This window comes from Schistosoma haematobium, chromosome 3, assembly GCF_000699445.3.
Source record: "Schistosoma haematobium chromosome 3, whole genome shotgun sequence".
NCBI lineage: Eukaryota > Metazoa > Platyhelminthes > Trematoda > Strigeidida > Schistosomatidae > Schistosoma > Schistosoma haematobium.
This window is the reverse complement of record NC_067198.1, coordinates 24,922,671-24,950,040: the sequence shown is the minus strand read 5'-3', so window position 1 is coordinate 24,950,040 and position 27,370 is coordinate 24,922,671. Positions and strand designations below refer to the sequence as shown.

The 27,370-nt window shown below is 37.0% G+C and overlaps 1 protein-coding gene across 1 annotated transcript in view; it reads left to right on the top strand.

Annotated features, from left to right (window-relative positions):
* Nucleotides 1-1,630: 1,630 nt before the first annotated feature.
* MTMR3 (Myotubularin- protein 3) overlaps nt 1,631-27,370 on the top strand; it is a 37,923-nt gene continuing 12,183 nt past the window's right edge. The window contains exons 1-13 of the mRNA XM_051213386.1: nt 1,631-1,700; nt 12,945-13,217; nt 13,258-13,406; nt 13,464-13,490; nt 13,538-13,637; nt 13,679-13,792; nt 13,830-13,972; nt 15,123-15,315; nt 16,176-16,371; nt 16,459-16,644; nt 17,627-17,797; nt 22,302-23,624; nt 25,776-26,060. Coding sequence (XP_051069361.1) covers nt 13,003-13,217; nt 13,258-13,406; nt 13,464-13,490; nt 13,538-13,637; nt 13,679-13,792; nt 13,830-13,972; nt 15,123-15,315; nt 16,176-16,371; nt 16,459-16,644; nt 17,627-17,797; nt 22,302-23,624; nt 25,776-26,060 — 3,102 coding nt within the window. The 5' untranslated portion in view covers nt 1,631-1,700; nt 12,945-13,002. The remainder of the gene's footprint in view (nt 1,701-12,944; nt 13,218-13,257; nt 13,407-13,463; nt 13,491-13,537; nt 13,638-13,678; nt 13,793-13,829; nt 13,973-15,122; nt 15,316-16,175; nt 16,372-16,458; nt 16,645-17,626; nt 17,798-22,301; nt 23,625-25,775; nt 26,061-27,370) is intronic.

Below are 27,370 nucleotides of genomic sequence, written 5' to 3'. Positions count from 1 at the left end.
ATGTCTACGTTCATTTAGTCATAGAATCTATCACATTATCATGTATTTTTGATTAAAGAACTAGATTATGCTGTGAATTTTGCTCTGGTTGTAATTTTTATTTGCTACGTTCGGATGCGTTACGCTGGACGTGCATTGTATGCTGGAATGATACCTAAAGTCATATTAAGCTTAAATATGTCGCTGATTTTTTTCAAGTGGACCGTCAATGAGTAATGTTACTGCCGAAAGGTTTGTTGTGCTGTAAACTATGTAAGTAGAACTGCCCACTCATTTCCGTTGGCATGCTTAGGTGTCACAACCAAAAAGCGATTAGTGTAGTATTATGTATTCATTAGAGCGTATATAGCTCCAGGAAGATGAAATTGTAGGCTTAGAATTTATGCAGAACAGGAGGAATCAGAGGATTTTATATTGATGTATCATATTTATCAAACTCCCGCTAGCCCTAATATATCGCTAATTCATTTCGTTAATAAGTCACACGTAATATATTTATTATTATTCACAGACATCTTATAGATACATAACTGTTCTGAAGAAACTATTTCGTGTCTCTTCAAAAATGCAATAGTACACAAGGTTCATCAATTTTGGTATATTTGCCATATTTGAAAAATAGAAGAAAAGAAGATGATAACAATAATAAACCAGGTTCTGTATAACTGAGACGAATAGTGAGTTGACTTTAAAGAAGGAAAGAGAGAAAGTAAGGGAATAGAAATAAAGGAAACGTGAAATGCGTAAATAGTGTTTGTGAACACAGAACAAGAATAAACGATCATATATGTGTCGCCAAATGAGTAACAAAAACGAAACAAAATGAATAAGAGAAACAACTTTTTATTGTAGTAATATACGACATTAGAATAAGTGTTTGTGCTGTCATAGTTTGGAGTGATGCTATGAAAGTCTCAATCACGTGCAAAAGATTACCAAATGTCAATACGTATGAGTCATATATACATAGTGAAAATAAAACGAGTCTGAGAAGTCAAATTAAGTGTAATACAAGTTATCGTCCTAATTACAAACTTCGGAATCCTAAAAATAATATTTATTTAGGAGAAAAAAAGAGAGGAAATAAGTGAACACCTAGTGAAAGGGTCCAACAATGATAGTAAAAGTGTAACGACGTTATAAACGTAATTGTCGATCTTGAAACCCCTTGAATTCCAAATACAGTGTAGAAATAAAGGTAGCCAGCTGATATTAACAATACTTCTACACATAAAAATTTTACTAAGCATATGATAAGGGTTCTCATAGGTTTCGTATAATGCATATGAGATTTACCTTTCCTTCCTTTGTTTTAAGGGCTATATTTAGGAAGGTATCTTTTATATTGAAGACTGGCCCTCTTTAATTCAGATCCGCATCCCAGGAAATCTGCAATTATCTATTTCTGTCAAACCCAGTCTTGGGTTAGAACCGACGTCCATTGATTTCCTTGTCATAACTTAGTCTTCGAATTATATTTCCTCTTTCAGATTCTTGTATTAGATCCTTAGATAGCCAGCCTTAAAGTTGAATAAACCTCCTCTATCACTGTCTTGTAATAATAACACGAAGTGTTTTCGGTAGGGTGATACACCTTTTTCATATCTTGAGCCATTGAACGCAACACTTTGACTAGTCGTTAATGTAGGCCATGATGAGGCACTGGTTTCAAACGGCCGCACATTTCTGGGAAAGATGAGGTTAGTAACTAAATTTAATTATATCATTGGTTTGTAAATCCTAAACTCACGGAACAACGTATAGTAGTTTCTCGTGACTAATTTTGTTTACTGTCTGAGATCTTTATCCAATAATTTTGATTTAAGAAGGCTGTACAACTGGAGAGGGATCTCTTCAGTCTAATTTTTCACCGGTTGATACCTGAGACTCTGCAGACTTAACAATATGTAAAACATAGTCTTTTAGTAAACGTTTTATATCGCCTATTTTCTTTGTAGTAGGACACAACTAACTTCACTTGCCTTGGTTAGTGTGTGTATTGCAAGAGTGTGTGCATAAAGTCAAAGCTGGGGACATCATTGGGATGTAAGGCTGAACAAACATAACCGTAGACCAAATAGGGCCGTAACTTGCATCAGCCTCAGGTTAATGACCTTATCTTGGTTAGCGTGTTCAGCATACCCTATGAAGAATGTTGGTGATGACTCGGTTGAATCAAAATGTTACTAACCATAAAGCCATTGACTGCTGTTCCTGACCAAGTCCCGTAATGTGGGTTCCTCAGGTAAAGCCTTCGAAATATTTTAACCTGTTAAAGACCGGATGACAATGCTCAAAATCATTTTTAACAACCCGAAGGCACTCAGTAGATGTCTGGCTGAGTGTTGGTTGAAGTGTTACTTTGTTTGTCGTGAAGCCTTCATTTCACTTACTTCGTGCCTCTTTTTTCCTTAACCCAGTTTCAAACGATCTGCAGTGTGCTAAACTAAGCAAACACGCATGTGTCCGTCTCTGTGTGTTTGCAAATTGTTTGGCTCCAAATCTTTTTACATTTCTGTAGTATATGCTGTCCTTTGGGTTTCGGATGATATCCTAGCTGTCGCGTTTTGTCCATATTGGTACGTACAGGTTCTGCTGTACACTAATTTAAATGACGGCGGAATTAAGTTTACTTTCGCCTCTAAAACTATTTCATTGATCTTACTTTTGAATACTAAACCCATAACCGCTAATTTTGAGTTTGTAGCCGATTTTAGTCTTCAGTTAGGGCCTCTTTTTCAAATGTCAAGATGTTAGTTGGTGGATGTGTCGGGAGTTTTTTTCAAATGTCAGGGCGGATGTACGACCAACTCGAAAGCACAAAGGCACCAGTATTTCATGCTATTATTGGATGACTGGGGAATTTTGACGTGGTGTTTGGATGCAGTATGGTGTTTTGCTCGGTCAACCAGCGTCCACAGCGATGCTGCCTTCTCATATTAGATGAATGGGGTTAGAGGAGATCGGTTCTAAAAATCTCACATCTCATCTTACTTCACAGACTTCCATCTCCTGCGGCAAGACCTTGTTGATGACCGAATCCCTCTACCACCTCTTAATAATTCTTCCATACCCACGGCTAACCCTTAATTATTTTTATCACCACGCTCTAAACCATATGTTGGAGTTTTTAATGTTCGAACCTTGTGTCAGATGAGAAAACAGTCTTTTTGGCTTGGACTCTAATATCTCGCTCGGTCGATGTGTGCTACGTCTCCGAAACTCAACCGTTGACGTGGTGGTTGGGCTTACCTATCGTGATGAACCAGTCGAGCTATACTGTCTGAAACGATCGTTCGTCCAGGTCCTACCATGCCAGACAGGTCAGTTGAAGAGCGGTAAGAATAAAAGCAGCAAACCCAAGGTCCTAGGGTGAAGTTGTACTGCTGACTGTACAGAGGTGTGGCAGCAGTAAGGTGTTTCCTTCAGACAACCAGCATGACAGCGATGCTGCCTTCCCACAAGGAGGGGTGGGGTTAAAACAGGTCGACCCTAAAAATGCACACCTCACCTTACCTCACGGATTTCCGTCTCCTGTGGTAAGGCCCTTTGAAGAACGGAGCTAACACGTCGAAAACCTCCCACGAAAAGGCCGTGCGCGACCGGCCTCAAGCAGTTGTCCCTTGGGCACTGCGGTCACGCTCTCAGGTCACTGAGACCGCCTCTAATCCAATTTCCTTTTCAGGTACTTCCAGAAGAACCCTTCCACGGTGTGGGCAACCGGGAAGTGTTAACCGCCCTCATACCTCTAACAGCACCCGAGACCACTGTATTCATAATCAACCTTCCTCTTCAATTCCTATTATTCCTCCTACATCGACTTCCAACTCTAAACTTCCTCTCTCGGCTTCCTCCTCAAGTGTCACCATAGCCAACGATTCTAGTGCTCAAAACTCTATCCCAGGTCTACTGAAACCTCTCTCCAAACTACACATTGGAGCCTTCAACGTACGCACCCTATGTCAAATCGGTCAGCAGGCTTCCTTGGCTAAAACCCTAGAGTCTCTTTCCATTGATGTATGCTGTGTCTCCGAAACACGCATACAGGATTCCAGTGTGGTCATTCACTTGACCTCACCTCGGCAAAACGGAGAGCCAACGAGATGCACTCTCCGTGTATCTGGTGACCCGATGGCCAGTTCTCGTGGACTGGCAGGTGTAGGCATAGCACTAAGCATGAGGGCGGAACAAGCACTGCTAGAGTGGATCCCCATCAACAGTCGTCTATGTGCTGTTCGGCTAAACGGCTCCGTAAGAACTCGGAAGGATAGGGACACACGTCGTTGCCTTTTCGTCGTTTCTGCCTACGCTCCCACTGACTGCAGCTCAGATGATGTGAAAGATGAATTTTACAGAAAGCTTTCTGAACTTCTTCAGAAAGCTAAACGCTCAGACATAGTACTCATAGGGGGTGACTTTAATGCTCAGATAGGTAGCTTAAACCAAACAGAAAGGCATTTAGGTGGATATTTTAGCATTCCAGCACAGCGAACAGATAATGGTGACCGTCTGCAGCAACTGTGCTCAGACAATCGTTTATTTTTAGCAAACACAAATTTTAAGCATAAGGAGAGACATCGTCTAACATGGCGACCCCTACACCAAACCAACGATGGACTTAAATAGACTATATTGCCATCAGTCACCGTTGGAGAGGGTCGGTAGAAGATTGTCGCTCATTCTGGAGTACCTGCTTGGACTCCGACCACGTCCTAATACGGGAACGCATCTGCTTGCGCCTCACTGGACACAAAAAAGCCTCAGTAAAAAGACCCATTCGAACTGAGTTGAGTAACGAGGAAACCAAAAGTAGGTTCGAGGAACAACTGAGGTCACAATTAGGTAGTTCTGAAGACGAGGCTGACCCAGATGTTGCTTGGAAAGACATACAAGCAGCTGTGGAAACAGCAGTGACATCTATCAGTGATTTAAACCACAGGGTACAAAGAACCAATGGATTTCCTCAAGGTCTATTGCACTGATGGATTCTCGCAAACTTGTCCCATCAGGTTCCGAACATGATGAAGAGCGACAACAAATCAGATCTAGGTTAAGAAAAAGTCTAAGAAACGACCGTAAGCAGTGGTGGGCAATGAAAGCAAAAGAGATGGAAAAAGCGGCGACTATAGGAAACACAAGACAGCTTTACAGACTAATAAAAGAAACTGGAATTAATAAGTCAAGTGTAAGTGAGATTATATCGGAAAAAGACGATACTCTCATCTGCTCCCAGTCCAGACGTTTAGAACGATGGGCGGAACATTTCAGAGAACAGTTCAACTGGCTTTCAGCTACTCTACAACTACCCTCCATTCCCAGACAGTGTGAATGGAACATTGAAGTAGGTCCCCCAACTCTTGCTGAAGTTCAAAAGGCTATAGTTAATCTGAAACGAGGAAGGGCAGCTGGTCCAGATGGACTGGCTCCAGAAGTCTTTAAGGATGGTGGTCCAATTATAGCGATTAGGTTGACTAATATTTTAGCTAAGATCTGGGAATTAGACGTTATCCCATCTAACTGGTCACAATCACTTATCGTCCCAATATATAAGAAAGGGGCAAAATCATCCTGTGACAACCACAGAGGGATTAGTTTAACTAATATAGTATCTAAAATACTAGCCTCGATAATTATCAGACGCCTAAGACTCGTGAACTGCAAACACGAGAGAATCAAGCTGGCTTCAGACCTGGTCGTGGCTGCATCGACCACATATTCACCATTCGTCAGGTTCTAGAACACAGGCATACTTATCGACGTCCGACAATGGTGGTCTTTCTTGACTTAAAAGCAGCATTTGAATCTGTAGACCGCGAGATTCTGTGGCAGTGTCTGTCATTGAAAGGCGTACCACAGAAGTACATAAACCTTGCAAAGGCTCTTGACTCGAACACTACTAGTCGAGTCAGAGCTTATGGCGAACTGTCATCTGCTTTTGCAACCTCAAGTGGTGTCCGTCAAGGCTGTCCACTTTCTCCATTTTTGTTCAACTTCATCGTAGACCTATTGATGGAAATAACATTCTCATCTACTGAGTTCTCGGGTATTGGTCTCCTTCCAGGAGGTCCACTTATCGACATAGAATACGCAGATGACATAGTCCTGTTTGGTGAAGACTCTGACAAAATGCAGAGTCTTTTGGTCAGTCAGTCAGTAACAACGTAAAACTTTGTACGTACGCACATCAGTTCGAGTTGCCAGACCACATTAACACAGAGATGCAGTTGTCGATTCAAATCCCGTAGTGGTTGAGGTAGTAAGAGTATAAGCAGTAATCGGAAAGATTAGGGTTTGGAGATGTTATTTGAAGAGTATAGTCCAGTGAAATAAATTTGGGAAGAGAAAAAAAGAGACAAGGAGGAATCAGGAGATTAGAATTTGAGAGAACACAAAGAGTTAACGCACCTGCGCCTTTGCAAACGATTTTGAGCTATGTCATTCAGTGTCTCTAACCATCGGTTGCTATCATCTCGCGGTCCCCAATCAGGTAGTTAACACCTACCAACATGACTCAGTCCACTTGTCAGTGACTTCATGGACTTGTGCCATGCTTTGGTCTGGCCGCTCCTAGCTTTCTTTGAACTTACTCCTATACCAGTGAACATCGCACTTGACCAGTAGCGAAACGATGAAACCACAGACATTATGTAACTCTTTATAGGAACTTTTACTGATTCAAGAAAAAGAATTTTATGTGTACAACGATCTTTTATTACAGGAAATACAAAACTGAAGGATGAAGTAACCGTTAAGTAGCAAAAATAATTACACTATGATTTCCAAGCCTATGACAAGAATTCTATTTGCAAAACTAAAACGCATTATTACTAACACAAGCTAGATGATTGGATAATGCCACTACTCAACGGTTGTGATAGTCTAATATATGAAAATACTTCACATTATTAACTTAAACTATTTTATTGCTTCGTACTTTAAGCAGGTAATCAATTTTACGTGACGAATTACCCGCATATACACATTCTTAAACGTAAACGGAGTGGAATCAAACATTTCCAAATAGTCTTGAAGGACAGAATTGGTCAAGCATCTCACGACGGGTAAACTTTTCCCATATGATATTCAAGAAGTTTGGTCGAATTGTACTTTCAGTACAGATAAGGAAGATAAATACATAAAGGTTGAGATACTGATGAATCAAGAAATATCCTTAATCCTTAGTCTTTTGGTAGCACTAAGCAACAATGCCAGAATGTTTGGAATGCGCTTCTCTCCCTCAAAGTGCAAGTTGTTGCTTCAGGACTGGCCTGCGTCAACACCTGAACTAAGGATACAAAGTGAAGTAGTCGAACGCGTCGACAACTTCACTTATCTTGGAAGTCTGATCAGCCCTAATGGGTTGGTGTCTGACGAAACCTCAGCACGGATTCGAAAAGCTCGTTTGGCTTTTGCCAACTTACGTCACCTGTGGCGAAGGCGAGATATCCGTCTTTCAATAAAAGGACGAGTATACTGCGCGGCAGTCCGTTCTGTTTTAATTTACGGCAGCGAAACATGGCCATTAAGAGTAGAAGACACCCGTAAGCTATTAGTATTTGACCACAGATGCCTTAGAAATATTGCTGGCGTCTGCTGGGATCACCGGGTAAGTAATAATGAGGTTAGACGCAGGGTATTAGGTAATGATGGTAAATCAGTTGATGAGGTTGTTAATCTTCATCGACTGAGATGGTTGGGCCACGTGTTACGTATACCTGAATACCGATTACCACGGCGTGCAATGCTATCCGGTATTGGAGATGGTTGGAAGAAAGTTAGGGGCGGCCAAACCAAGACGTGGCATCAGTCCTTGAAGTCACTAACTTCTAGTCTGAGCCATGTTGGTAGATGCAGACTACTTGGTTGGGGTCCGCGTGACTTTCGTAACCTATGGTTGGAGACTCTTGGTGACATGGCTCACAATCGATCACAATGGCGTCGGTGTTAACACTCCCGGTCTTCCCTTAAACTAAGAGATTAAAATCACTTCAGATCTTTCTTTCTACTAACTAATTCTTTCTTCCTGTACTGTATCCTTATATGCAATCTTTCTCTCCTTTGACCTAACCACTGCTATGAATCCGGTGTTCATCTTGCTGTGCTAATGCGGTATGGCAACCTGGACCGATGCACATATGTGCCTGGTCCTACGTTGTAGCTGACTGACTAACTGACTGACCAGGTTAGTTGTATTCGATTATACCTGTCTTCTAGGCACCTCTTGTGTATTTTGCGACCATCGAGTAAGCAATGGCGATTTTTCCTTTGTCTTTCCCCAAATTCCGAGGTTCTAATATCCCTATCACTTTTTTATTTCGGTAATTTATATTTTCTTGAATCGTATCTTCGATGCCCAATTTTTCCAATTACCACTAATACTGTCACTGCTTCTAATATTCTAGAATTTGACCTGACGATTTCATCTCTGTTAACGAGATAGGGCAACTTGAACCGATTTACATACGTACCACGTTCAACGTTGGGATTGACTGATCATCTCTCACTAAAGATGAGACTGCCATTCAGTGTCTATCTAAATTATACAGATGAGCAAAATATTTCTAAACAACAGTTCAACTGGTATCCAGATTTCCTTCAGTCACCCACCATCTTCAAACAACCTGAATGGCAAATTGACTAAGTTCTTCAACTTAGTGAGATTGAAAAGGTTATATTTAAGAAAAGAGAAGCAGGTCAAAACGGATTATTCCCGAAGATCTTTAGTAATGGTAGTCCAGTTTTATCAGTTAAATTGACTAAGACACTAGAAATAATTTAGAAATCGAACGTAATCCTACTTGACTGATCGTTCTAGTCAATAAGAAAGGATGAAAATTCTGATCATGACCACAGAAAGATCAGTTTAACTAATATATTATCTAAAATATTACCGTCTTATGATAAGGGAATCCGGGGAGACTGGGCTGGTTTGTGACCTAGATGTATAAAACAATTCGTTCTTCATTAGGTTCAGGAACGCATTCTTACCTACCAACTCCCAGCCATATTTATGTTGCTTGACCTATTGATCGAAAGGCCTTGTGGTAGTGTGTCATTGAAATGGATGCCAAAGAAATATATCAACCTTGTACATGGTTTCTACTTAAACAGTACTTGTTGAGTGTTTTTGGCGAACTGTCATTGGAACTGTTAACTTCAAATTTTGTCCAGCAAGGTTGTCTGCTTTCACAATTTTTATTTATTTACTCATGGACATTCCCTTAAAAATAACGGTCTTGTCGTCTGACTTGAGGAATTGATCTACAAGCAGATTCACTTGTTGTGAAGTATTCAGATAATGTAGTCCTGTTTGATGAAGACGCTGAAAAAATACAGTCTCCTGTCGACCTTAAACAACATGATAAGCATACCTAGCCTGTATCTCTCCTTTTCAATCCAAAAAGTTGCTTCAGAACTGGTCTGCATCAACTCTTGGATCAATGGTAGGGAGTAAAGTAGTTGAGGGTGTCTGCCATCACTCCCGCAAGTTGGTATCTGACGGAATCATGGCACGGATTCTGAAAGTTCTGTCGGTTTTCCTAAGCTTGTGTGTCGTATGTGAGATGTTCATTTGCCTAACGAAGGACTAGTGTACTGCTCAGTAGTTCGCTGTTTTTTTATGGGCGTGAAGCATGGTTATTATGAATAGTGGACATTCGCAAATCACTAGTATTTGATCACAAATGCATGCGAAGCATTGCTCGTGTATTTTCGGATCGTCGAGTTAGCAATGCGAAGGTTGGGCATCGTACTGTTGTCCATGATACTTATACGGACAGATGTAAGTAGTATGTTTCAAGGTTTGGAAGTAGGATTCTTACTAACAGAAGAGGAACATGAGAAGAGAAAGAAAAGTAAAAAAAACAGTCCGAGTAGCAACAGGAATGAAAGAACGACAGAGCTTTCAAGTGACAATTTAAGGAAAATGTGTAAATGGTGTATTCAATGTGTTGTTTTCGTATTTTACATATACAGTGTGTGATTTCGCTTCGTACGAAAAATTGGTCTACCCTATCGTCGTCTTCGTTCATCATAGTACTAGGTAAGGATGCCAAATCGATTGATAAGGTGATGAATCTTTATTGGTTGAGATGGTTGTGTTACGTATGTTCAACTACCGCCTACTTTGACACGTGATGATAATTAATGTGGGAGTAAGCTGGAAGAAAGTTAGAAGCGGCAAAACTAAAATGTAGCATCAGTTCATGAGGTTACTAACTGCCGGACTGAGCCGTATAGGTAGGTGCACGATATCTGGCTGGGTTCTGCATGATTATCGTAACTAATAGTTAGAGGCTGGGTGATATGGCTTAGAACCGTCCACCATAGAGCAGGTAAACTTGCTTTTTTCCCTTCCTTAGAAATTGAGTGCAGAAATTGTCTTACACCTAATCTCTTCTACTACCAGTGATACTGTTACCACTTTTAATACTCTGGTATTCACCTTGGTTATCTTGTTATGCTCATTTGGTATGAGAACTTGAACCGATGCTTATATGTGCCAGGTTCTTTTTTGCAGGTGGTTGACTGTGGATGGCCGTAAATAGATGTTCACATTGACGAGGTTATTTTGGGTTCAAGTTACTGATAGATTTCACTGATCTGCAATTGTTTGAGTATCATATATGCTCTTTCAAGATGGACTTCTTTATTGACTTAGTGCTTTACTAATTCTTTCCAAAACACGTTCTTCGTCTTTACATATCCCAGGTAGTCTTCAAGCGGTCTTTGTATCGTGACAATTTTCTGTCACTTGATTCCTCTATTAACTCATTTTACATCTCGAACTTGTGGGAGTAACGATTGCTTAATAAGTAGTGTTCAGATAATCGGTCAATCTGGCGTATATTTCAAAAAAGGGGGAGGATCGAAGAAAAATAAACGAACAAAGAGTATGGAAAATAAATAAATTTTTTTTGTTCAGGCTAATTTGTCCAAGGAAAAGACAAAGGTGTTACAAATTTCGTGTGAATACAAAGACTCAAATTCCTATAACGTTTGCCGTGTAAGAGCGAGATCGAACCCCATAAGGAAAACTAGCAGGTATACAATAAGTCACTGCAAATGACCTATTTCTATTTACTACATAACCGCTATCGATCAAGTGTGATGGGACAAACCTGCGTATTGTTTTGACGGTACCCTTTCCCAGCCACTTAGGGAGGTGTCCACTGTAGGATCTAGATGGTGGTTGGAGGTAATCAACAGGAAACCCTGGACCCGGGTTTCGTGCTACTTGGCACTCGTCAGCAAGGTGTACCTGTAATCTTGAGGGAACCCGGGTCCAGGGTTTCCTGTTGACTACCTCCAACCACCATCTAATCTCATTACATAGTGCCCGCAGTGTCGAGTCACCTAGACTGGTGGCCACATTGCAACATGATCGATAGCATTCGATCTGCACTAATAAGGACTAGACAAGCATGAGAGATTGATCACCACCCAGTGATCAATCAATTGTGACTGTAGGATCTAATTTGTACTACAGATATACTACTAGATTGTAAACGCGATACCGGCGACCATGTGAAAGCCATAGTCAAAACACGGACAACTCGGCTTTAAACTTTATCTGTTTCTAAACGTAAAAATAACAATTTGATTAGTACCATTATTAAAGGAATTATAGTTATTAAGTAGAACTCACGAACATACCGACCAGTATTGTGTGTCTTATCGAAATGAATAAAAATTATGAGTCACTAATATCACAGGATAATAATGTCCTTCAATTAGCAGGTTACATGCGACGGGGATAGTTTACAGACACTTCTGACCAGATTGACATAGTGGGCGCTTAAGCAACGATTTGATTGGTTAGTTATGGACATAACTAACATTCCCCCCAATCGGACACCACGTCCAGGCTTCACTACTGTCGCGTTCATATAATCGGCTTCTTCCAGTAGTTATATAAGTCGTGCATCCCGGCTGATTTCTTCAGGTGCTATCTTCAACAGAGTGGTTCTGACTCGTTCTTCCGGACCACAATTGGTCTGTCTTCGAAATTTAAATGAAACTCCAACAGTTCATGGGGTAGCCATCAAACCTTATGATCTCTCTCTTTGGTAGGTCTAAAGCTTTAGATATCATTGTTAACCAGTCCATTCCAGGAGGAACATCAATTACACGTGAGGCAGATGTAGACTCGTACGACATCACCTTATCAGCCACAGCTTGACGATAATGTTCTTTTCCCTTTTGACGTAACCTCTCTAGCTCAATTTCTCTTTCTGTCTGAGCTAATCGTAGTTTAGCTTATTCCAACTGTAACAAGGGATCCATTCGGTAGCCGTTTCCTTCGAAATGGCCATCACTATGTGCATTGAGCATGCTTTAATCCAGTTTATGTCCCGCTAACACTATGAGATTTTGCATAGTGGAGAGGCAAATCAGGAATCTAGTCAGTCTTATGATTTTTTTCGTAGACATTCATTAACTCGTTGGCTCAGTTGTCTGGTTGTGTGCCCAATATAATTTTCTCCACAGGAGCAGCTGGATTTGCAGATACACATATATGTGGCGGAGTCAGGTAACTTACCCCTTAGTTGAAGAGTCACCATAGATCGGGTCGAGAACGAGTTTGTTAGCGAATATTTAAAAGCTGTGTTGTAGAGTTTATTTATTGTTGTAAGTTTACCTGAATTTGACGACTTTAGTTATAGATAACCTTTTAATGTCTTAGTAGCTGACTGGTTTCTAGTAAATAAATTTGATCGTATGTGACGATTTCGGTTGGTTTGCTCATCTAAAATTCTTACATTTAGTGAAGAATGTCAGATGTAATGTTCTGTTGATCTATATCTGTCCATCATAATTAACACCGAACCTGGAACATCAGGCTAAGTTAACACAGCAAGTTTTTTTGCTTTTTGAAAGTTTTTTTTCTTTTAAAGTTGAAGTATATGTAACAGTTCATTTCTTGGCACAATATTGTCTTTTAGAATCCCTCATGTATTAATGTCTTTAGTTCTCACTTTCGTTTGTTGAAATAATGTCAAAATGAATGTGATTTCAATGCACTTTCTTCCTGGAGAGGAACCCGTAAACACTAAGTCGATAGCTGACGGAATCTTGACTCTTACAAACTATCGACTTATATTTTCAACGAAAAGACCACAAAGCTCATGGAGTATACCCACTACTTTAGTGTGGAAAGCTGAAGTATTTGAAATGATTCACATCAAAATCATAACCAAAATTGGTATATCTGTTACGTAAGTATTTGTTTTTTCTTGATAATTCTCATACATCTAGCTGGTCGTTTGTCGATGAAATTGCTTGTGATGCTGGATATGCTCATATTACGTCATTAATAGATATACCAAAAGATATAGACTCTCTGTTTGCTTGTAAATTCCGTTCATCTTTAGAAGCGAACATTCCAAACCATCCTTTTCTCTTAAGTAAGTTTTGTAATTTCCTTGTTTGATAGGACTATTTATTACTTTGTTCAACTTTAGGTGCCTGTGAATTGTTGCAGATTAATGGTAAGTGTTTTTTAGAGCTCTGTAACATATAACTTTCGATTATATAGATGTGGACAGAACTTTGGATACAGCGTTAGTATGTTTTGAATTTCGTCGCATGAACTTTGATAAAACATGGAAGATAACAGATATTAACAACGAATTCAAGTAAAATATAATTCCCATTTTTTAGAAATCTAATCTTTTAGAATTTGCTCCACATACCCGAGACATCATATTGTACCTCGATCTATTAGTGATAATGATATAATTAATATGGCTAGTTTCCGAAGTCACAATCGATTTTTAACAGTTGTCTGGCGGTAATTTCCTTAAAGTATTTTAATGCGTTCTTTATAGTTCTCAGGTAACTGGAGCTGTCTTACTTCGTTGCGCTCAACCTTGTGTAGGATTAATGTGTTCCAGAAATGAGTATGACGAGAAATTCCTACGAACTGTTCTTGCTTGTTGTCCAAAAAAACCTGTTTCAGATCCTAAGAAAGGTACGATTGTAGTGTTTGTCTGTATGGTGTAATACTCGTTACATTATTGTTTTGTTATCATAGATGTCATTCGTCGGGACCTTTTATCGTGTAGGCCCCCAAATGCCCTGGTACGTCCGAGAGTGGGGAGAGTCCGCTCTCCCTCTCGAAATGCTCTCACATGGCCACGCGTATATAGCCTCTACCAGGGAAGTCCTACTCACTGCCTTCTCGTGGCGGGGGTGTTGTTTACGAAAATGAGAGGACGAAAAGCGAATGTCCGGCGCTTTAACCGGATTCCAAACCAATGGTGCACATGGACTCCAGTATCCTGCGGGAACAAATGGCCTATGAACCAATTGTTGGTCACCGGCTTCCATGGGACTGCATCTCCTTACGATGCTCCACTACCTTGTGGGTCAGAACTTGAGGTCGAAGGCTCCGGGTGTGGCCCCCTAAGATAACCACCTGCTTCGGTCTAGGCACCCGGGCAGTATCACAGCCCTCACACATATCGAATGAGATTTGTGTGGCGCATATGTATTTGGTGCCTTCTTGTACCAATATTTATGTGTTGAAATAAATAAAATCTTCAGTCAGTAAAAGTCACTGTTTCATAGTTCTTATCCAGGTGTAATAGAAAATATTTAGTGATATGATATGTCTTTAATTAAACGACCGTTACATCTGTTAACGAATTCTTACATAATGTAGTCTTTATCTATTTAACTAAATAAAAGGCATATTATACCTTTGTTTTAAACCGTATTCCTATAACATATTAGATTTTTAGAATTTCTGTACTTTTGTTTCAAATACCGTATATCTCACAGATAAAACATCTGTATGTCTAGGGAGTATCCGGCTTGTAGTTAAGCATTAAATTTGCAAGAGCTTTTTTCTTCTTAATTTGATTTATAGTCTACTGGACTAAATATAAAATACTCGTTTGATTCTCAAATACTCTTTAGGGTATTTTATAGTTTAGGGTTCTCTAGATGATCAAAAATGACTTTTAGTTTTAAGTACACTTCATGTCCACCGCTTAAAACGTGTGTATGCTTGTGATAAGGAGTAGTAACCTATTCTTTCAATTATAAATATAGCTGATGCATATTACTGTTGTCTTAACACGAAATAAAGTAATAATACTATTATTTATCGTTATTAGATACTCATCGTTTGATGATTGTGGATGCTAGAAGTCGTAGCAGTGCACAATTCAATCGAATACGTGGTGGTGGTTTTGAATATCCAGAATACTATGATCAAGCAGAAGTTGTTTTTATGGATTTACCTAATCTACATACTGTTCGTTCAAATTTTGAATCCCTAACTAATCTGTTCGCTGGCAAATGTCCTAAGTAAGATAGTTTGTTACAATCACTTTCTAAGTTAAGCTTTAATTATTTGCAATTAACTTTTATTCTATTTGGTTGAAAATTACATTAGTTTGTCAAATTCTGTTTCATAACCAACTTCTCAGGGTATTTTTATTGGAAAAAGTTCCTTGGAACATTTCTGTTACAAACATTATTCATACTGGTTCAACGGTAGCGTTATTGCCAGACCTAAAATCTGTTTTATTCAATTCTAGAATGGTCAACAAATGTGGATTTTTTAAAACGTCCTAAAGTAGGATTAATGAACCACCCATCCCTTCTTGCATTTCCGTAATAATTCACGTGATATTGTTACACAATGAAAATTGTTTTATATCACTCATATTCGTAAGATCTTATTTATTTCTATATGTTAACCATTTTTCTGAGATGTTAAATCATTTATTACCTATTATCCGATCTATCTGTTGTCAAAAGATGTATATTTACAAAGAATGTTGATAAAAGTTTCACCAATATATTTTTCTAGTCAGGAATAAATCAAAATATTTTCATCTTATAAACTAAACAGTGTTGGTAAATTATTTGTCTTGCTTTTATTATGGAAGTTTTTTTCACTTCTAGTTCAAAATTATCATGTAATTTTGAAGATCCAGTACTAGATAAAAGAATATCTAATATCGTTGATTTTTCTGTATTTATATAGTTGTGCAAATTCATCTTCATTATGTTGTGAAATTTCCGTGGTATCATAGATGTTTTGTTTGTTTTACATCATAATTTAGTTGTTTAAATATTAGAATTTCGGGTTTGAAACACTTTAGAACACCTTAATTGTTTTCGATATATGGACCGAATAATTTTATTGTTTTCAATTGTAGTTGGTTTTCTTCATTAGAAAAATCATCATGGTTAAATAATATTGGCCAGCTATTAAAAACTGCCACAGAAATTGCTATCGCATTAGAAGAAAATGCTCGTCCGGTTATGGTTCATTGCACAGATGGTTGGGATCGAACACCTCAAATAAGTTCCTTAGCCCAATTGTTAGCAGATCCATTTTATCGAACAATTCAGGTGAGAGTAGCGCTAAACTTTTAAAATCATAACTACGGTGTATGTTATCGAAATATTTTAAAATTTCTATGTGTTTTTTATATATAGGGTTTCAATATTCTTGTTGAACGTGAATGGCTACAATTCGGTCACAAGTTTTCTGATCGAAGTGGATATGCTTCACCCTCATTAAACATAAATGAGCAAAGTCCAATATTTTTACAATGGCTTGATTGCGTCCATCAAATTCGCAACCAGTTTCCTCATTGTTTTGAATTTAATGAATCATTTCTGGTAGGTATTCGCATAAATTCTTTCAAGCTAAATAATATCTATCTACAGTAAATTTTGAAACGCAATTCATATCTAACTACTTTTCGTGAACATTATCTGATGGAAAATTCCGAATTACTTTTTTAATCCATTTATCATCATACTAACTGTGGTTTTTACACAACAGTTATTCGATTTTTCACTGTTCAGTTTTAAAGTACTTTCTGAATATGTTTTGGATTACGTAAGTAGATATATTTCTTCGTTTGACCATAGATTCACAGCCTCTGATGAATGTCTTAATACTTATTAAGGTCTCAGTACTTACCAGTATATATATATATATATATATATATATATATAGGCATGCTTATTCGAGGATTATAATCACATGATAGTTATATTTTTATTTCCCAAAAATCATCTAGGGACATTTACGTTGTATTCACTTAACTGTTATCCTCCAAGGTTTCTTCAATTTTTGATAGTTGTCGAGTTTGAATATATCAATAAATTAAAGTGTGAGGAACCGTAGAACATATGAATTTGATATTTTAATGAATGACTTCGTTCGGATCGTATACTGCATTATGAGAACTTTGGCTAACATGTTTGTTCCAGGTTCTACGTTGAATATGGCTATCTGATATACGTCGTCAGCTTGTTGGGTTGACAAAACTTCGGGAGCTAAGATGGAATGAAACCTATACATCATTTAATGGAATTCAAACAAAGGTCTATGAGGGAGCCATATTTATGGGCTTTTTAGTTTACGTTGTGAAGTGAAAACTTAACACATTACTTTGTATATCGCTGTAGTGGTTAATCAATGTTTTTTCATACACATAGTTCCCTTTATTATCTAAATGTTTTGATAGTCAATACACCCTGTTCAGTTTAGTTAGGGTTTCCCATTTTAGATATGTATATGTGTGTTCCTAAGTATGCCAGTCTGAAGACTGAATTTTAATAATTATGAATTTGTGATTTTTTTGTTATATAGCTAAAACTTGGCTTACATATCTGTTCAAACTTATTTGGTACATTTCTTTGTAATTCTGAAAAGGAACGTCAAAAAGCTTCAGTCGCCAGTCGAACTTGCTCATTGTGGGGGTTATTATCCTCAAAATATAATTGGACAATCGTAAATTACTTTTATGAGCCAGAAGCGGAGGTAACTGTAGATTTGATTTCGTTCCTTTGAAGTTTGAATCGTATTTTACAGTTATTTTAAGCAATTGGGACCTGTTTACTGTTATGCGTAACCATGTGCTCCTATATTGATATTGTAACCGGGTTTGTCGATTGCTGTGAACGTATTCGATCTATGGTAGCTGAGATTCTTGTTCCTTGAGGTCTTTCCACTTCAGGGGGCTTGGGTTTAGAGAAGTAAATCTGAAAATAACTGCCAGAAGAGTGTAGATATTGTGCACTGTTTAAAGGTGAGGTTATCCATCTTGATAAGGATGGGACAGCAATAACATGGTTGAATCAGTGAGCTTGAACTCCTAACCATTCTGCCTTTCACTTTACAATGGTGGTAAAAAAAGTCAACTATACAATTATTCATTTTATCTTGTCATATAGTATTTCGTTGCCAGTGCATGATTATTTTGGGAACGAACAAAGTTCTTCATTAGGCAATACTTTCAATATATCTTACATGGAAGTACTTAAAAATTTCCTTCAAGCTGTGAAGTTTCGCAACAACAATAAGCCGTCTCCACTTTTACATACGTCAAAAATTCGTTAACTATTTTATTATGAAAAGTGCTACGTCCAATCACATACAAACGTTTTCTTCCTTTCAGTAACTACCTCTTTATGTGCTCCTCTTTGACTTTATTGTACCCTCTTGTTAATATTCACCTTTCACAACTAGTTTGCTACCGATGTTAAGGAATCAGTATTTACAACGTGCCATTGAGAACAGTTTTGCTCTGTGCTTGTGAAACCCCGTCTCTCCTAGTTGAGGATACTAACCAAATCCATATGTTCGACTATCGTTGCTTCCGAAGAATTGTTGACATTCCGTGCCAACACTATGTTAGTAATGCAAATGTTCGGTAGCGGGTGTCCTGTGACAGTAGCGGTAATCCAATGTGTCACCATCTTGAAACACTGAATTAAATGGCTTAGGGATGTACTACGAATGTCGTCCCGGCTGATTCCACATTATAAATTGTTTACCGACGCTGGTACTGGTCGGAGAGAACGAAGAGGTGGTCAGTTTATGGTACAGTGTTGTGGTATGAAAGAAAGTTGTACAGGACTGGCATGTCAGTTCTTCACGAATATTTAGTTGGGGTCCTAGAGCTAGTTCAATACAGTGACTTGAGAAATTATCAGACATGGTGGTCCTACTATAATTTTCTTTTACCTTCATATAAATGAAAGGAACTTATTTAATTGAAAGAATCCTTTCTGGTTGCAGAAGCCGCATTAGTTGAGTGACCTGTGTTCACATGATTTTCGATTATTGAACTTCTTATTTAATCATTTCCGCCTGTTTTCAGTCAAATCAGATAGTGTTCTCGAATTCTTTTGGAGAAAATTCGCATTGAACGACCTATATACCTAACTTCACATGAACAGGGAAATTGGTAAACAAAGAGTTGGTCAAATGAGATAATTTATCCTTAAGATTTTTGGTGAGCATTGATCGGCTGGAGAACACAATTCGCAAAATTGCTATGAAGAATGTTGCTTTGAGAGTCGGGAATTCCCCTCTTCCGAACGTCTGTAATTATATCACCTTTGAACTCGATGTTCACAGCTGGGTCCCCGATTAGACGAAATCGAATACGAAGAATTTGTAGTCTCGGGGTCACAAATAGTGAACTGAGCCTTCTTGATAAAACACTTATCCAAAAGGGTATCCATCTATATTTATTGACAAGCATATAAAACTCGAACCGCCTAAAGCGCAAATAAGCTATGTAGAAAAGAAAAGACTTTATATGAGTATCGGTTCCAAAGGTGATATAGTTATAGACGTTCGGAAGAGGGGAATTCCCGACTCTCAAAGCAACATTCTTCATAGCAATTTTGCGAATTGTGTTCTCCAGCCGATCAATGCTCACCAAAAATCTTAAGGATAAATTATCTCATTTGACCAACTCTTTGTTTACCAATTTCCCTGTTCATGTGAAGTTAGGTATATAGGTCGTTCAATGCGAATTTTCTCCAAAAGAATTCGAGAACACTATCTGATTTGACTGAAAACAGGCGGAAATGATTAAATAAGAAGTTCAATAATCGAAAATCATGTGAACACAGGTCACTCAACTAATGCGGCTTCTGCGTTCAAAATCATCTAAGAGGTAAGTAGAAGGCTGCCAAAGGCAGTTTTAATCCATCTCCTTAACATTACCGAAGCTCTTGCTATACAGTTGGATAAACTAGAATTATATGTCCAAATGAAACTGGTACAACCTCTTCATCTACCATTGTCTTAATATCTGTTAATTTTTCTTTCTTATTCATAATTGTGTATTTACCGAAAAGAGAGCTCTTCTCTGAACCAATGTTTCTTATTTTATTTCAACTTACTGATTATCTTGAATACTATGCAAACATCTAACGTAATAGTCTTTCATGGTTATTAGGGACTGCGAATATTACGTCCCCTGAATCCTACTTCTCGATTTAATTATAATGCTATAGCTTCCTCCGATGACTTTATAGATGATAGTTTTATTGGTTCATCTTTATGTCCTATTTATAACTTAAGTAGTCTAATTCATGAACTCGAAAGTAATTCACTAACTTACATAGTTCCTGTTTTGTACGTTTGGACTTATTTTCTTGTAATCTCTTATTTTTTTAACCATTAGTTGTAAGCTATAATCCGTTAAACATGAATATTTTAAAATATAATTATTTTCCTAACTGATTATTACAAATCAATAACCGGTTGTTGCTATCTAGTGATTAACCTTGTTCACATCGTCTTCTAACTATTCAATATATCACATGAAAAAAAGATCGTGACTACAATCGTGTGATCTATTTATGGTGAAGCTAACCAGTTACCACTTAGAATTATAACTTTTATTTATAAAACAATCAATACCGAAAATTTATCGTCACTTTCATATATGAACAAAAGATTTGTGTTCATACATTTCAATTTCTTGTGTTGTTATGTAAATGCAAGGTAGATATATCACAAAGATGATAGTTGGTTTACATTTTCACTGTTTTCGCTTTATCACATGTATTCTATAACTTCCAACCACTTGCCTTTACGGCTAAAACAAACTTCAAGACCTATGACAGTAATGCGTTGTATATCTGTTGATTATCTGATAATGCACTCGTACAACGAATCATGGGACCGCTAGGTATGTTCCATGCTAAACAGAGGGTATGTCATTAAACCCTTTACTGATTTTCTAATTCTGGAATATCGAAATTATTACAGTCAATTTGATTGAATTACGTAACTTATCTGACATTAAACCTAACTAATTCAAGCAATATTGTGATAATGTCTAAGTGTCGGCAACAGCACAGATTTAGTTGAGTAGTTTTGAGTTATTCCTGGTGGTTTTTACAATACTGACGTCGATACAAAAGGGTTTTTACATGAGTGCACGTAAAGTACTCATGGAACATACACGAGAGCCAGTTTTTCTCATTACTAGTTTAAAGTTATAGGTAACAACATACGTTACTAGGAAACTTATAAAACATTCATTTTCCCACGAAATATGTTGAAATCGACAACTTAAAAGAATATGAATTTTTCAAACTTGGTTTGTAAACCATAAGCGAATTTTTAGAGTTACAGTAAGTTGTGACACGTTAAAATTTGCTAAAACTAGTAATTATAACCTTCGGAACCAGGAATTTGTATTGAACATATCGAGAATATCAAGCAAATTAAAGTTGACTTCATCACACGCTACGCAAGTCTCTGGAATAGGTTACCAATAAACAACCGGTCAAGTCAAACGCTTATTCAACTTAAATCTTCCGTAAACTGCTTTATGAACCGATTCGGAGTTTCCTACATACTCCCAAATCACGAAAAGGTTACTATTTTTTCTTGAGATTTTAACCAAAATAGTCTATCGCTTTCGAGCTCTTGACTTGCATATCTAACATACAATGCAGTGGAGTAACTGAAGCATTAGTCTTAAGTTGGTCTAAGTTCATTTGTCACTACTCCATCAAAATTGTTTTACCACTACGCGTCATTGATTTGGAATATGCGTTTTAAACTCATTTAGGTGAGAACATTTTCTCTGCTGATCCAGTTTACAAGTCAAACTATCGTTTTTGGTCTTTCATTTATTTGAGAAACATACTCAATACTTGACGGTAATGAGTAGAATCTAACTACTAAATTATATGGCACATAAACACATGGTGATGATGATGCGAAAACTTCCAACGACTAACCACGTTAAAACATTTAAGCTTTTTTGGGATTGGACTTGAATAATTGTGTTCATGTTTTTAAATTGTTTAAACAGGGCATCGGCGCATTTTTTTTCCTTATTTATCCATCAAATCTTGATTTATTCTCGAATTTAAGGGTTTAACGAACATTGACACCTCGCATTTATGAAAATTCAATTTCTTTTACACATTTTCCAATGTGATTTTTAATAGTTAGTTATGTCGTAAATTGTAATGATTTGATTTCATTGTTTGTCATTTCATTTCAGCATCTTCTTCAACCGGATTGCCAAGTTCGTTCATTAAGTCTTTGGAGTGCTTTTTATGGTATTGCTTTGTCTACAAGTAAAGTAAATCCTACCCTAGATATTCCTCAAGATGTAATTGAGGCAACACCAAATAATACTCATTCAGTTACAAATTCAACTATTTCATCTACCAAACATAAATCTCTTCCATCCATCGATCCAGCACCTCACAAGACTAATTCCACTTCAAAGATCAACTACGAAAAATTGTCTCAACCTACAACTAACCTGTTAGGTGATGACCACCCTTCTGATTCAATAAAGATAACGGTACCAAATTTAAAAATTGATACTTCTGAGGAAGTGAACTCAGATGGAAATTTGTTTATCAAAGGATATGCTTCTAGTCGAAACTCATATCGGCGTTCTCTTGATGATATTAATAATTACGTGGATTCGAGATCTAATAAACAACAATCTAGAGAATTTTCTTTGTCGAATCGTGTTTCTCCCACAATAATGAAATCATCAAGTCAATGTTTTTTTGAAGATAATGTATGCAATGAGAAAAATAGTCCTGGACCAGCAATACTTCGTCTTTCTTCTCTATCTGATGATACAGGTATTTGTTCTGGTTTATCGAAATCATATATACGATCTTTATCATCGCTTATTAATGGTAGTTATCCTTTTCCCAAACATTCAGATAAATGTATATCTCCTGAATCAGGTCCTGCACAGTTAACAGTGAGTTCATGTACGTATGTTAATCAATTTCAACAACAAGAATGTGTACTTTCTCCAGATGAAAATGTTGATGTTTTTGCTTCTGATGAACAATTGGAACAGAACGATTTCTCTTTTACTAATCATAATAATAATTTAGATAATATGAATAGCTGTAGTAATAATCTCCTATCTTCAGGTCGATTATACTATTCACAATTCAGTCAGCCTATTCAAAATTGTCAGTTTTATGGAAAATGTTCACCACTGTCTATTTCACCAAGACAGTTCGAGTTCAATGATTGTGATGATAGCAATCATAATCATAGTGTCAATCCTGAATCAAATAGCAAAATACCTTTTAATTTTAATCTCGATGGAGTACAAGGTGATAATTTTACTTATAATAGTCCACGATGGTCAGTTACTACACGAGGAAGTAATACAAGCCTTTATGTGTTATCAGATGTGAAGCAATCTTCCACTGAACTATTAAAGCCTGTTTCAATTAATTCATCACAACCTATGGACATAAAAATATCTCGTAGATTTGATATTCCTAACAGTTTAATACCGATTGGCAATGGTAGTGTATATCCTAATGAATTTACGGTACATGTAAGTTGATTGATCAATTAATCTAATTTTCCATTTGCATAATGGAGGATGAATTAATCGTATAATTGTAGTTGTCTTCTAAAGTAACGTTATTAATCTTTCACTAATAGCTTCATTTAAAAATAAAATTTTGTTGTAACTAGTACTTTCTGGCAAAAGACTTATCATTGGTTTAAGTTAGGTGTTTTTGGTCAAAGAGTCAATCTGTTCTAGTTCTCTATTTTTGTAAGTATTAGCAGTCGTATAGCATCCGTAGCTGTATCTAGTAACATGACAGATGGAATTCTCTGAAGTTGAGTTTCTTTTTTCATTACTCAATAGCAAGATTAACAGAAAACTGTATTAAGAAGCATTAACGTAGTTCTACAAGCCTCATGAAAATATTTTACCACTTTCGATCCTAAAAATATGCTCTAAATCTTAGTATACCTTCCGTATATCATTTGGGTTTGATCTAAAGCGAAAAATGCATTCTTAACTTCTATCACAAAGTAACTCGAACGGTTTATCAAAGAAACTGTCTCAAAATAATAGTATAAGAGTAAACTAGGTCAAGTTGTCCAAAGTTAGCAGTTGTAGGAAACCTTGTTGGGACGTGCTAGTAATTACTAATGATAACTTCACAACGGTCAGAATATACTTAAAACACTTTCTTATCACGCAGCATATTGCTTTATCGAAGTGTATTCTAGAACTCGATTTCATTATGTACTCACCTAACCCCATTAGTTGAACACATATTGCGTTACTAGTTTTTATAAGTTTCTGAAACTACAATATTGTTCGCAAATATGTAAGTACAGTTGAACTAACGTTGAATTAAATCTTCGTTCCTAAATTTTCATACTTACCGATTCATAATACAGTATGTTTAGTACAAGAGGCCACCAAAAAATTTTCTCATAAGGCCAAAAACGGCACAAATCCATGAAGCCACTGACAAGTTGACTGAGCTATTTCGGTAGGTGTAGATAACCTGGATGGAGTTCGCGAGACGATAGCAACCGATGGTTAGAGACCTTGAATGAAATGGCTCAAAATCGTTTGCATTGGCGCAGGTGCATCCACTCTTTGTGTTCTCTCAAATTCTAATCTTCTGAATTCTTCATATCCTTTTTTCGCTTTCCAAATGTATTTCAGTGAACTATACTCCTTGAATAACATCTTCAAACTCTAGTGTTTCTGATTACTGCTTATACTTTTACTATTTCTACCTCTACGGGATTTGAATCGACAATTGTATCTGTGTGCTAATGTGGTATAGTAACTCGAATTGGTGTATGTACGTACGTACGAAGTTCTACGTTGCCGCTGACTGACTGACAAATGATAATACTTTATGAAGCTGTAGGAGGAATTATACAATCACTATTTATTATAAGATACAGGAAAACATTTGTGTATCACTTTTGCAAAACATAAGACAAACTACAAGACATCTACTAATTTATATTGTCAGCCATTACTGATAATATTTCAAGCGACATGGCTTATTTCACTAATTTATTTTTTTTTTTGAGCCGTATCTTCGATGTCTAATCTTTCATATTATCTCTGATACCATTGCTACTTCTATTTTTCTGGAATTTGACCTGATGATTTCATCTCTCTGTGCTAACGAGGTATGGCCACTTGAACAGATGTGCCTACGTACCAGGTTTTATGTTGTGACTGACTGACTTGAATAGAACCTCACTCAAAGCTCACATCACCTTCACGGCTTAGAAGTTCTGAAAGTCTAGATTTAAGCTAAACATTAGGTATAATAGGTGTTCAATATCCAGGCGTAACGCACTGTATGAGTAATAGATTTTATAAATTGTTCTTTCAATGGGTTTCTTAGAAAATATGTTGTTTTGTATCAATTTTGTGCGGATCTGATTTATTAAACCTTTTCAACGTGTTTTTGTAGAAAAAAAACTTGTGTCAAACTTTCTAAAATTTTCAATTAATCTTCTAACATTGTAGATCGTAATTATAAATGTACTGTATGATCAACAAAGTTTCGATTTTCACCAGGTGAACGAAAAGCATTAGTTAGTGAAAACTCTAATTTTGTATAAATTAATGTACCATTGAGGGTATAACTGTAGTTTTACATTTACATCTATTTTAATGCTAATTCCCTTTCAAATATTTTCACATTAACAGAGTCTACCGGAAAATGACGAAGTGCTTGTTAATGGGGCGGTATCTCTCACATCCGATTCAGATGATTCTCCCAATGAATGTAATGATTTGAATTTTTCGACACCTCTTGGAGAATCATTAACTGGTCAATTGTTATCGACGAATAAGACTGAAATCTCTGTTTTTGGTCATAACGGTTCCGAAAAATTTCAAGATATTACTGGTACTATATCAAAAGTTAATGAGGAAAGTCTAGATGAGGCATTTGTAACAAAACTGTCTGAATTACTTATTCCAGAGGATTTGGTACGTAAAATACAATCTCGTTTTGCTATACACTTTTTTTTATTGGTAAATGTTAGGAAAATGTTCTTCATTAATGTTAATGCGATTTTATAAAACAAATAACTGGAGTATCATAACTGATTATTTACTCTCCCGTAGATCATAGCTAAGTTTCTAAAATGAAGTCGAACCACTGACCAACTAATTACATATAATGTACTCGATTAAGATAGTGTGATTCAACTTTTTATCGAGTAATACATGGATGATCAGGAATGAAAATGAAGGTTACAAAGTAATCAGTTGTTTTTCCTTCTGCCTTTTTTGATAATCGGGGTAGGGAGGTAAGTCGTGTCACTTTGTTCGAAACATCTTATGTATTGTTATGGGTGTCCTACCACCATATCGGCTATTCTCTCGAAAGTATGTTGCTTAACGTCTATCTTGAAGACAAATTTCTTACTGATAATTGTTCTATCAATAATCACCTATCTAAATCTCTTATGGTCGTCCAGCACCACCCACTTCTACGCAATATGGTAACTAATGTAAAAATAGGTCAGAAGAAAGTGATGTGAAGACAAGTCAAGACATTAAACTAATCTATGAAATCATTTAGTGTCGATCGCTGTCTACTGTTTGAGATGCGCGAAATTGTTTGTTTTGACGTGGTTACATTATTCTCTGTCTTCTACTAAATCTTGAGTTTATGTCGTTTAATGCCTTTTATTCTTCTGTTTCAGTTGTTGCTTTTGAACTATTTTTCATATTCAGCTTTGCATTGCATTGTTTCTCCCCCTCTGCTTTCGACGCTCTTAATTTCGTGCCTGGTTTTGCGCGTGCTAGGTATGTCGGCATTGATCGATAAATATTCATGTCAATTTCTACAATGGCCTCCTAGCCAATCATAAGCAACATAAAACCCGGGATGTATTGGCATCGATTCAAACTGCCACAGTACATTAGTACAGGGTGGTAAAATTGTCAAAATAAATATTAAGGTATAAGTAGTAGTAGTGCTGGTGATAGTAAAAAAGTTGAGAGAATGAGATTCCAGGGTAAAAAGTTAATTCACAGGTATAAAGTAATTTTGAAATTTAAGATCCTAGGAAACACAAACTATCGATGCATCTACGTCATTGTGACCGATTGTGAGTCGGGTCGCCCAACTTCTCCATTTATACTATTATTAACTGGATGACCATTGCTGTAGGCAGAGTACCTTAAACTTATGTGCGTTTATGCTCTGAACCTTAAGTTGCACTACTACCAAGCCAAATAATTTTGTTGCTTTTTCGTTATAAGTCTCGAGATTTATGTATTTTTATGTG